The following is a 12,580-nucleotide window of genomic DNA, read 5'->3' on the forward strand; positions in this document are numbered from 1 at the left end:
CGGCTCTAGGTGGCAGGAATACTCTGCAGTTGGCCAAAGGCTCCCAGGGACCAGGTTCATCGCCTTCAAAGTTCCACTGAAGAAGGTAAGAGGCTGTGTGTCACTGTATGTGTGTGTGTGAGACAGAGATCCTGAGAGTGACCAGGGTCTACAGTGGGCCACTCAATTCTGGATTTCATATTTCAGGTATTTGAAAGCCGCCTGATGCCCCATGAAATCTTCTCGCCGACTGATCTTTTGAAACAACTTAGTGAGCAGCATCAAGAGTTGGGCAAGATTATTGACCTCACCTTTACAAAGCGATATTATGACTCTACGGTAAGAACAAACAGATTTCTACTCAAAATTTTTGGCCAGAAATAGAGGAAACTGTTGAAGTTCTCTGAGGCAGGACAGAATGACTGATGTCTGCTGATGGTGGCCAAAATGCCTGCTTATGGAGGGACCTTAAGGCTGATTTATACTTGTGCGTTGCATCAACGCTATGGGTAACGTGTACCCTACGCCGTAGGGTGATGTGCACCTCTCCAGAAAAGTTACTCACACGTTGTGGCGATGCAGACCGCAACAACTGATTGGTTCACTTGGTAGCATCGCATTTCCTCCACATTTCCGGTTGCTTCTTCTCCGCCACGTCTGTACACCTATGCGAAACAGATGAACCAAATCGTCAAGTCTACCTGCCGACATGCGAAAATGTTTGAATTGCATATCCTCGTCCATGTCTCTCACGAAGAAACTCAACACAGTGGCATAGAAACCCCACCGCCAACTAGCGTTTTGGTGCACACCAACACAAGCTCGCTACAGCATAGAGCGATGCAGCAGTGAAAATCAGGGTTACACCATCGCCCGTATGCACAAGTATAAATCAGCCTTTGCTGTAAACCAGAATTGTAAAGGTGGCCAATTTATCTTGATGCAGTCCTGTTCTAATTAATTTCTTTCTTTTCCATTACTCATTAACAAAGAAGCTTAGTAATTATCTCCAGAAATAATAATCTTGGCTTGTTTTTTCACAGAAAGGGGTGAGAAATTTCACTCAAAGTTCAAAGTAAAATCTATTATCAGAGTGCACAAATGTCAACACGTGCAGCCCTGAGGTTCATTTCCCACTATCTAATGGGCAGAATCCACTACCTTTTGTAGGATTTTCCACTTGGGCATTGAATTGATTGGCTTACCTCCTCAGTCCTCACTGACACCCATCATTGGGACGAGGGTTGCCCTGAAGTATTTGTGGGACGTTCAGGTGGTGAAAAGCAGCCAGTTGTACAACAGACATTTTGTGTATGGGTGATGGTGTGGTCAGTAGTGGACTATAAGGTGGGGGGAATGCAGGCCCTGACTTGTGATTCTATAACCGATTGAATACCAGTATAGGTTCATGATGAAAAATTTCTACGTGGCAGGCCCCTGGTCTTGTGTTGTACAAGTGTGTTTTACGTTTTCTACTGTAGGAGCTGCCAGAGGATTTGCAGTACGAGAAGATTTTCACTGCTGGCCATGAGGTACCAAGTGCAAAAAACATCTTAAGCTTCAAACAAGCCGTGAAAACGTTCCTACTGGAGAATATGGACAATGGTGAGTACGGTTTTGGGGAGGTGTGGAAAATGGGTTGTGGGGAGGGAAGGACAGGTTCGAGGAGGGCTTCAGTAGCTTATCTAGACGGGAACTCTGCCAGTGCTTTTTCCCGCCGTGTGGCCATTGATGAAGTTGTGTTGAGCCACTGCTGTCCTGGTGTAGGTTCTCCTGCAACAGTGTTGGCCAGGAACTTCCAGCGTGTAGGCCCAGAGACACTGAGGGGGTACGCAGAACAGTACAGCACGGGAACAGGCCCTTCTGCCCACAATGTTTTGCTGAGCCAGCGAAAAAGTAAATGAATAAAACACCAAAAACTCTTTGTTTCCTTACCCCACAGTGCTTGCTTTGACCTCCTACCCAAGATCCACAAACAGGACTGTCCGGGTGGGCTTATTGTTTCTGTCTGATCCTGCCCCACTGGACTCATGTCCTCTTACCTCAATTCCATTCTGTTCTTCTTGGTTCAGTCCCTTCCCACCACATCCGCGACACTTTCTCATGCCCTCAAATCTCAGTAACTTTCAATTCCCTGACCATCTTATCTTGTATCTTATTTAATCTTATCATGTATGTTCAGTCCCTATGTACTTAAACCTACTATTTCCACAGTTATCTCAACTATACCTCTATCCACCCTACCTCCTGTTTTAAAAAAAGAAGCTATCTTCTTTTCTCCGTTTCTTTGCCTCCGCCACAGCTGTTCCCAGGAAGCAACTTTCCGTTCCAGTAGTCCTCCACCTCTAAGGAACTGGGTTTCCCTCCATTCACTACTGACGCTGCCCTCACCTGCATCTCCTCTGTTTCCCAGACATCCGCACTGACCCCATCTTACTGCTGCCATAACAGCGATACAGTTCCTCTTGTCCTCAGCTACCATCCCATTGGCCTCACATCCAACACATTAATCCTCTGCAACTTCCACCAATGCCATAGAGATTCTACCATTAAACGTATCCTTACCCCCCCCCACCTTATATGCTATTCCCTTGTCTGCTCATCCCTCCTCACTAATCTCCCTCCTGTCACATATTCCTGCATGTGCCCTAAGTGCTACACCTGCCCATACACCACCTCCTTCACCTCCAGTCAGGGCCCCAAATAGTCCCTCCAGGTGAGACAACACTTCACCTGCGAATCTGCTGGGGTTGCCTATTCACCCGTCATAAACTGGGGAACTGCTTCATCGAGCACCATCTGCTACAAGTGGGACTTCCCAGTGGCCAAACATTTTAATTTCGATTCCCATTCCTACATGTTGATCCATGGCCACCTCATGTGCCGAATTGAGGCCACTCTCAGCGTGGAGGAGTAACCTTGTATCTGAGTAGCCTCCAACCTGATGGCACAACTATCAATTTTTTCCTTCCAGTAAAAAAAAATTTCCCCACCCTGACCTTTTACTACTTCTCACTCGCCTGTTGCTCCCCCCCCCCCCCCCGGGTCTCCTCTTTTCTCCCATGGTCCACTCTCCTGTCCTATCAGATTCCTTCTACCCCTTGACCTTTCCCACCTACCTGGTTGGCCTATCTCCTTCCACCGAGCCACTTTCCCCTGCCCCCGCATTGTTATTCGGGTATCTTCCCCCTTCTTTCTCAGTCCTGAAGAAGACTTGGCCCAAAACTATTTATTTATTTCCATAGATGCTGCCTGACCTGCTGAGTTCCTCCGTCATTTTCTGTGTGTTGCCCAAAAACTAACCCTTCCTACCTACATGATGTCCATATACTTCCATCTTCCTCACATTCATGTGCCTATCCAAACATCTTTTTAAAAACTCTAATGTATTTGCCTCTACCACTGTACCAGGCATCCACCACTGTGACTAAAAAAACTTACCCCTCACATCCCCTCTGGTATTAGACATTTCTACCCTGGGAAACAGATACTCCCTGTCTACCTCTTTCACATCTCCCCTCAGCCTCCAGGGAAAGCAATCCAAGGTTGTCCATCCTCATGTCCTCTAAACCAGGCAGCACCCTGTTACTACTCCAGATGTGGCCTAACTAGAGTTCCATAAAGTTGCAGCATAACCTCTGGACTTTTGAACCCACTATCTCAACTAATAATAACAAGTATTCCGTAAGCCGCCTTAACCACCTTACTGACCTGTGTAACCACTTTCAAGGAGCTGTGAACTTGGACTCCAAGACCTCTCTGTTCAGCAACAGTGATAACAGCATTCTGCCTCCTTGCATTGGCTCTAGCAAGGTGCAACACTTCATATTTATCTGGGTTAATCTGCATCTGCCATTTCTCTGCCCATATCTGCAACTGATCTATATGGTGCTGTATCCTTTGCCTATCTTCTAACTACCCACAACTGCACCAATCTTGGTATCATCTGCAAACTTACTAACCCACCCATCTACATTTTCATCCAGGCCTTTTAAATATGTCACAAACAGCGGAGGTTCCAGCACAGATCCCTGTGGAATATCACAAATTACAGACCTCCAGCTCAACTATGTCCCTTCGATCGCTAGCTTCTAGGCTCAAGCCAATTCTGAATCAAAACAGCCAATTTGCTGTGGATCTGGATTAGCCTCCCGTCAGGGACTTTGCCAAACACCTTTCTAAAATCCATGTAGACAACATCCACTGCTCTACCTTCAATTTCATCACCTTATCAAAAAACTTAATCAAGTTGGTAAGATACGACTTGCCCCACACAGAGCCATGTTGGCTCTCCCTAATTAGGCCATGGGTTCCCAAAAACACTCATATATCCTATCCCTAAGAATTTTCCCTACAACTGACATGAGACTTACCGGTCTACAGTTCCCAGGATTTCCCCTTAAATAGAGGTAATGTTAAGGAGTTGTGGTCACTGTTCCCTAACCGCTCACCCACTGAAAGGTCAGTCACCTGGCCAGGCTTATTACCCAACACCAGGTCCAATATAGCCCCCTCCTCTCATTGGAGCATCTACATGTTGATTTAAGAAATCTTCCTGGATATGCTTAACAAATTCAGCCCCATCTGAACCCCTTGCACTAAGAAAGTCACGGTTTATATTAGGGATGTTGAAATCCCCCCATGACAATAACCCTACAATTTTTGCACACTTCCTTAATCTGCTTGTGTATCTGTTCCTCGGTGTCCTCGCGGCTGTTGGGAGATCGTAGTACAAACCCATCAGAGTGATTGCACTTTTCCTACTCCTGAGTTCCACCCAAATGGACCCCTCCGTTATGTCTCCCAAGTGCAGCTGTGATATTGTCCCTGATTAGTAGTGCAACTCCACCCCCTCTTTTACCACCCCCTGCTCTATCTTTTCTAAAGCCTTGAAAACCTGTTTCATTAATCACTCATTCCTACTCCTCTCTCAACCAGTCTCTGTAATGACCACAACATCGTAGTTACATGTACTGAAGTTAATCACCTTTATCTATAATACACCTAGCATTAAAATACACACAATTCAAATATCTGACCCATCATACCTGTTATTTTGATTTTTGCCTTTCAATACTTTCCCTACCTTCCTGACTGATCCTTCGCTTACTGACTTGGTTATCTGGTTCCCAGCCCCCTGCAAAACTAGTTTCAACCCTCCAGAGTGGCATTTGCAAACCTCTTGGCCAGGATATTGGTTCCCTTCTAGTTCAGGTGCAACCCGTCCGTCCCTCCTGTACAGGTCACCGGTTCTGATGATGCAAGATCTTGAAACCTTGCCGCCTGCACCATCTCCTCAGTCACTTATTAATCTGTGCTATCATCCCATCCCTACCTACACTAGCCTGAGGCACTGGGGGTAATCCGGGAGTAGCTGTGTACTTCCACATCAGCACAGCATGTGACTTGGATTAGAACCTGCAGATCATGGGCAGATAGTCACTGAGAAAAAAAACAGGCCCCTCTGCCTACCATGTCTATTCCAACCTTCTACTCCCATTTTGCCCTTCTGGGATCCAGGTGTTCCAGTGCAGGAATCGCAAAATATGGTTTATTGCAAAGAGGTTAGAATTTTAAAAATAGTGAAGTTTAGTAACATTTGTAAAAGGTATTGACAGAGCCCCACTGAGAATACTGTGGATGGTTTTGATTCTGTCACCAAATATTTAGTAAAATTGGAGGCAGTGTCAGGGCAGTTGTGAAACATTCACATTACACTAGAGGAGGTGCTTATAGTTGGTGTGCCAGTGTAACAGTTGGCATAACGCTTTACAGTGCCAGCGATCGGGGTTCAGTTCCCACCACTGCCTGTAATGTGTGTACAGAATGTTCTCCCTGGGACTGTGGGTTCTCTCCTGCATTCTGAACACTATGAGCTCACGTGCTGTGGATGTACACTTGCTGACTGCCCCCAGTACATCCTCGGACTGTGTTGGTTGATAGCACAAACAACACACTTCACCATATATTTTGATGTACATGTGACAAATAAAACTAATCTTTATCATTAATGAAGCTAATCTCAGCGTGCATAAAGGTAAATCCTTGGGACTGATGAAATACATTCCAGAGCATTGTGGGAAGCTAGGGAGGAAATTCTATGGCCCTGATAGGGACCACATATCGTCGTTAGGCAGGGGTGAGGTGACAGAAATCTAATGGGTGACTGATGTTGTGCCTCTGTTTAAGAGGGGCTGCAAAGACACCCTTGGGAACTCCAGGCGGAGAGCCTAACATCAGTGGTTGGGAAGTCAGTGGAAGGGATTCTGAGAGTGGTTGGGAAGTCAGTGGAAGGGATTCTGAGAGACACGATCCACCAGCCTTTGTTGGTAGTGTGGCTTTGTGGGGAACTGGGTATCATATATTGCGATGTTTTGAAGAGATATAGAACACAATGTTGTACCGACCCTTAAACCCTGCCTCCCACATAACCCTCCACCTTAAATTTCTCTATATACCTGTCTAGTCTCTTAAATTTCACTAGTGTATCTGCCTCCACCACTGACTCAGGCAGTGCATTCCACGCACCAACCACTCTGAGTGAAAAACCTTCCTCTAATATCCCCCTTGAACTTTCCTTCCCTTACCTTAAAGCCATGTCCTCTTGTACTGAGCAGTGGTGCCCTGGAGAAGAGGCGCTGGCTGTCCACTCTGTCTATTCCTCTTAATATCTTGTATACCTCTATCATGTCTCCTCTCATCCTCCTCCTCTCCAAAGAGTAAAGACCTAGCTCCCTTAATCTCTGATCATAATGCATACTCTCTAAACCAGGCAGCATCCTGGTAAATCTCTTCTGTACCCTTTCCAATGCTTCCACAACCTTCCTATAGTGAGGATATAAATCCTATATCAAAAGGGTTGATGAGGGCTTCAACCAGGTTTTTGACAAGGTCCTACGCGGTAGCTGATCTTGAAGGTTAGTACACAAGCTTCAGGGTGAGGTAGCCGATTGGGTATAAAATTAGCTAAGTGGCTTGGTTAGGTTGGTAGTGGAGGTTGGTAGGATATGAAAATTTGAGAAACTTTCATATCCTCTAATTTGAACTCGTGGTGAGCTGGAGGGACGCCTGCCGGGTCCTCTGTTGTTTGTCCTCTGCATTAACAACTTGAATGAGAATATAGGTAGCAGGTAGTAGTACTAAATTTGATGGTGTGGTGGGAAATGAAGAAAGTTGTCTAGGTTGTAACAGGATCAAGATCAGCTGGGGAGGGAACTGGAAGGAAACGGCCAATGGAATTTATTGCAGACGAGAGTGAAGTGATGTATTTTAGGGAAGTTCAACCAAGCAATACTCTCAGTGCGTGACAGGGTCCTGGGAAGTGTCGCAAGACAGAGTCGTAGGAGTACAAGTACAGAGTTTCCTGAAAGTGGCAGCACAAGTAGACGGGACGGTGAAGAAAGAATATGGTGCACTTGTCTGCATTTGTCAGGGCATTGAACACAGGGGTTAAGGGTGTCACGATTTTGCTGTAGGGGGAATTGGTAAGACTACATCTGAAGTTCTATTCATTGATTTAATTATTGGGATGCAGTGTGAGACAGGCCCTTTCAGCCCTTCGAGTTATGCTGCCTGGCAGTCCCTTGACTTAATACTAGTCTATGCATGGACAATCTACAATGACTAATTAACCTACCAGTTATTTACCCAGCTATAGGAAAGAAATAAATTTAAACAGGAAAGGATGCTGAAGAAATTCACAGGAATATTAGAGGGACTGAAAAGCTTGAGTTAGAAGGAGAGTCTAGATATGCTGGGACATTTTTCATACAGTGTAGGAGGCTAAGCGGTGACTTTACAGAGGTTTATAAAATCATAAGGGGAATAAATAAGGGTTGCAGTCTTTCTCCCAGTTATGGGTGTCTAAAGCTAGAGGAATGGGGGGGAAGTTGAACACGTGCAGGTAGATGGGATTAATTTGGATTGATATCTTTGGCAGAGACCTAGCAGCAAAAGGACATGATTCTGTCAACAAATATGAGACCTGTGAGATCTTACCTGGAATATTGTGTCCAGTTTTGCTCCGTGCCTAGAAAGTAATATAGCGAGTTCAGAAACACAAAATATTCCACAGATGCTGGAAATCCAGAGTAGCCCATACAACATGCTGGAGGAACTCAGCAGACCAGGCAACATCGATGGAAAGGAATAAACAGTTGATGTTTTGTGCCGAGATCCTTCATCAGCACTGATGAAGAGTCTCAGCCCAAAATGTCATCTGTGTTCCTCTCCATTGATGCTGCCCGACTTGCTGAGTTCCTCCAGCATGTTATATGTGCTACATAGGGAGTTCAGAAAAGGTTCCTGAAATGGTAGGTTGGTTCTACAAAGGGAGGCTCGGCTTTGGTCTTTTGTACAGTTTGGAAGATTGTGAATGATTTTACTGAAATGTGTAAAATTATTTGTAGAATTGACAGGGTAGTTAAAACAAGGTGGTCACTGTGTCGCAATATGGAATCTTCCCTTTAGGACTGAGATGGGAGAAATGCTATCACTAGGGAGTTGAATTTTCAGAAGACTCGTGTTTTTTTATAATTTCTGAATGTCTGGGAAACCTTTAAATGCAGTGAAGTTTGTAATTAATAGCCAGTTATCATGTGCAAATAGTGGCAGGTATCTTGCACCAAGCTCCCACACAGACCCATCTGATAGTAACCTGATTATCCCTTTCCAGTGATGTTGACTGAAGCATAAATGTTAGTCGGTCATGGAGAAAGCTCCAGTGTACCCCTCAATGAGAGCTTTTCCATCCCGTGCCTCATCTCCAAGAATTCGCTTCCAGTATAGTGCAGCCTCTGCTAGGAAGGTACTTTCTTTTTCCTTCCTCCTTCCTTTGTCGTAGACTCTGGGTTGATAAACATATAGAATCACTCCTAATCCAGCTTCTAGGCTGCTGTCTGCTTGGGGCCCTTACCTGGAATTCAGACCACCCATCCCATCAGATTTCTGAGATACCACATCACTTTAGAGTGTAACAGTACTGAGTCCATGCCAGCCATCAAACACCCAGCTACTCTATAAACTAATTCCATTTGATTCATCCCGTCAGCTTTTGCTCTCCCCAGATTCTACCACCCATTTACACAAGGGAAGGGTAGAATGTCCAAACTGCAACTAGGTGTTGGAGGAAACGAGAGCACCCAGAGGAAACTTGCATAGCAATTGGGAGAACCTGCAAGCTAGACTGATTCAGAGATCGGTCTGTGAGGCACCAAGCCCTGACCACAATGTCATAGATTCAGAGTTGTAAAGCATGCAACTGGGCCATTCAGCCCAGCTGATCCAGTGGACACTCTTCCATATGAAACTCATCCTGTTCATTAGGTGCGGGGGTCCAATCTGGCGTGCTCACTGTTCTGTACTTGTCTGCCTTTAGATAAACTGGTTGGAGTTCATTGCACTCACGGCGTTAACAGGACTGGCTATCTCATTTGCAGGTAGGTTGATGAAGAGTTTTTAATGACTGTAAATCAGAATCATGAAAAGAGCGCAGGAAGTTCTGTACCTAATTTGGAGTCGTATGGCATTGAAAGAGTCCCTTTGGCCTAACTGGTCCCATTTGCCTGCATTTGGCCTATAACCTCTAAACATTTCCCATCTATGTACCTGTCCAAGAGCCTTTGAAATATTGTTAATGTACTTGCCTTAAGCACTTCTGGCAGCTGGTTCCATACACGGACCACCATCTAGGTTTAAAAAAAAAATGTTTTCCCTTGGGTCCCTAATAAATTTCCCCCTTCCCACCTTAAACTTATGTTCTCCATTTCTTGATTCCCAACCCCTGGAAAAATTCACCCTCTCTGCCTGTCATGATTTTATACATCTCTGTAAGATCACTCCCCATTTTATGCTCTGATGAATACAGTCTCAGTTGGTTCATCCTATCTCCATAACTCAGCCCGTCCAGTGCCTGCACCATCCCTGTAAGCCTTTGCACTCCTGTTTTAAATGGCATCTTTCCTACAGCTGAGTGACCAAAGCTAAATGCGGTAATCCAAATGTCGCTAAATGCAATACTCCAAATGTTGTACAACTGTCCCCGAGCTGTCCAGTAAGGATATCGTCTCTCAGTACAAGCATTGTCACAGTTATGTACATTTTTGAATAACAAAAAGCAAATTAAACACCAGAGCTTATTTTGAAAGGGATTGGATTGAAGAATATGGATGTCTTGCTAAACCTGTATTGAACATTGGTTGGGAGTATTGTATTCAATTCCACTTACAACAGAGTGTATGTGGGAGCACTGGAGAGATTTAATGCATAAAACCAGAAAGGAGGAATTGTATATTTAGGTAAGAATGAGCAAAGGCTAAAAAGTAACCTGAAAGATGTCCTGAAATTAGGTAGGGTTTCCATTTTGGACACAAACATGATGTTTCCACCTCTGGCTATTACTGGAGGCTATTAATCTAATATTCACCAAGAAGTCCAGTTGGGAATCCAGAAGGAACGGTCTGCCTGAAGACTGAGAGTATAACAGTACAGATGACTCAAAGGTTGGTGGTCTGGCATGTATTGAGCACTTACAATTTCAGGCAGAGTCGTGGCAGAGGGAGTTCAATTTGAGCAAGTGTGAGGAGTTGAATATTAGGAGATCACGTTGTCAGTGTTGAGGGATGTGCAGAGGGATCTTGTGGATAGCTCCCAGAAAGTGGCTGCACAAGTTGATAAGGTGGTAAAGTGGCTGTGTGGTCTGCTTGCCTTTATTGGTCATGACATCAGGTTCAAGAGTTGGGACGTTGTGTTGCAGACTTATAAAACTCTGCACTACATTCAATTCTGCTTGCTCCATTTTAGGAGGGATGTTGAGGCAGATGCAGAAGTTGTTCACCAACATGCTGCCTGGATTTGCTTTGAGGAGAGATTGGACAAATTTATTTCCCTTTTATCACAAAGAATCTTGTTATAAGAATGTTGGACACTCCCCTAGTTTAAGATAAAGTTGAGCTCATTGTGATCTTGCACATTACTAATCATCTGCCCTGCACTTTCTCTGTAATTGACCACCTGAGAATGAAATCATGAGGGACATAGATTTGGTGGACAACATTTTCCCCAAAGTAGGGGAATCCAAAACTGTGGAGCATAGATTTAGGGATGAGAGGGAAAATATTTCTGAGGAACTTGAGGGACAAGCTTTGAGTGGTATTGAGTAGGTACGTAGAGCAATAGGACTTGGAAGGACATTGGCTGATGCTGTATGTTTCTTTCAGGTATCTGGTTGATGTGGATGGAATGGACCCTCATGAAGCGATTGACCGTAAGTTTTAGGATTTCACCACCTGGACTTGTTCTTTTGTTGTCCATCAAAATCTAAAATCTCTTCATCCCTGGTTCTTTTTGTCAAGTGTTCAATAGATCCCGTGGACATCCAATTGAGAGGCAGAATTACATTCAGGATTTGTTACAGGGGCCTCATCGAAGGTAAGATCAACAACGCACTCAGCTGCTGTGTTATCCTGATGTGTCAGCCTGTTTCTGTGTGTCATAGCTGTTACAGCTCGGAAGCGGCATAGGCGCCAACATCAATACCAGCCAAGGTGCCTTCCTGAGCTATTCCCATTGGCCCATATCTGTCCATGAACCTGTCCAAATGTCTTTGTAAACGTTATATTCGTACCCACCTGTATTATTTCCTCTGTGTATGAAAGAATGTGTCCCTTAGCCCCTCTTTGTATTTTTCCCTTTCTCCATAAACACTCTGCTTTCCTAGGGGCAAAATCTGTGACCTTATCTATGCTCCTCATGATATTACAAGGTCATCCTTTAGCCTGCAATGCTCTCAGGGAAACAGTTCCAGCCTATCTGGTCCTTAGAATTCCTTATCCTTATTTTTCACACCCTCCAGTCCAGTCCAGACAGCATCACTGCGAATCCCTTCTCACTCTAGTTTCATCACATCTTTCCTGTAGTGTGGTGATCAGAACTGCACGAATACTGCAGGTGTGGTCTCACCAATGTCTTGCACAGTTGTAACGTGACACTTGTTGCACTGTCTAATGAAGGCAAGTGTGCGAAACATCGGTTATGATTTCAGAAAAAATGTACAGACACAAAGAAAAGTCATGTCCCTGTGTGGCATGACTAGACTGATGGGAAGTTGTTCTGGTCTAGCTTGTTTTCCCACCGAGTGGAGAGCAGCTCTGCCTTGACATCTCATAGCCACAACTGAGGCAATATGCCTCCCCTGCAATCAGTCTCGCCTGTGAACCAGACTTTGTTACTAATGTCTAGCGGGGTCTTGTGATCACTATCATCTGGACTAGTCTACCATGGTAGACTTTATCTAAGACCCCACCAAAGTTGATGAAAGTAACATCCACTGCCCTGCCCTTGTCACTTCCCCCAGAAAAACGGATCAGATTTTGGAGACACAATTTCCGAAGCCATAATGGAGACATAAACTTTTCAAGTGTTGGAAACGTCTCGGCTGATCAGATGATTCCAGGTCACAGATGGGAAGTAGTCTGAGGAGCCAGATCTTGCAGTTTCCCTGTTGACTTTAGAACACAGCGCAATACAGCCACCATGCCTTAACCTACTCTAAGATCAATCTAACCCTTCTACATAGCCCTCAATTTTTCTATCATTCACGTGC

The 12,580-nt window shown here is 44.8% G+C and overlaps 1 protein-coding gene across 1 annotated transcript in view; it reads left to right on the forward strand.

Annotated features, from left to right (window-relative positions):
- The window catches only part of LOC132392977 (RNA/RNP complex-1-interacting phosphatase-like), a 32,355-nt gene that overhangs the window by 591 nt on the left and 19,184 nt on the right, over positions 1-12,580 (forward strand). The window contains exons 2-7 of the mRNA XM_059967624.1: positions 10-85; positions 187-318; positions 1,461-1,584; positions 9,356-9,416; positions 11,196-11,242; positions 11,331-11,406. Coding sequence (XP_059823607.1) covers positions 10-85; positions 187-318; positions 1,461-1,584; positions 9,356-9,416; positions 11,196-11,242; positions 11,331-11,406 — 516 coding nt within the window. The remainder of the gene's footprint in view (positions 1-9; positions 86-186; positions 319-1,460; positions 1,585-9,355; positions 9,417-11,195; positions 11,243-11,330; positions 11,407-12,580) is intronic.

The sequence above is a fragment of the Hypanus sabinus genome, chromosome 1 (assembly GCF_030144855.1).
Source record: "Hypanus sabinus isolate sHypSab1 chromosome 1, sHypSab1.hap1, whole genome shotgun sequence".
NCBI lineage: Eukaryota > Metazoa > Chordata > Chondrichthyes > Myliobatiformes > Dasyatidae > Hypanus > Hypanus sabinus.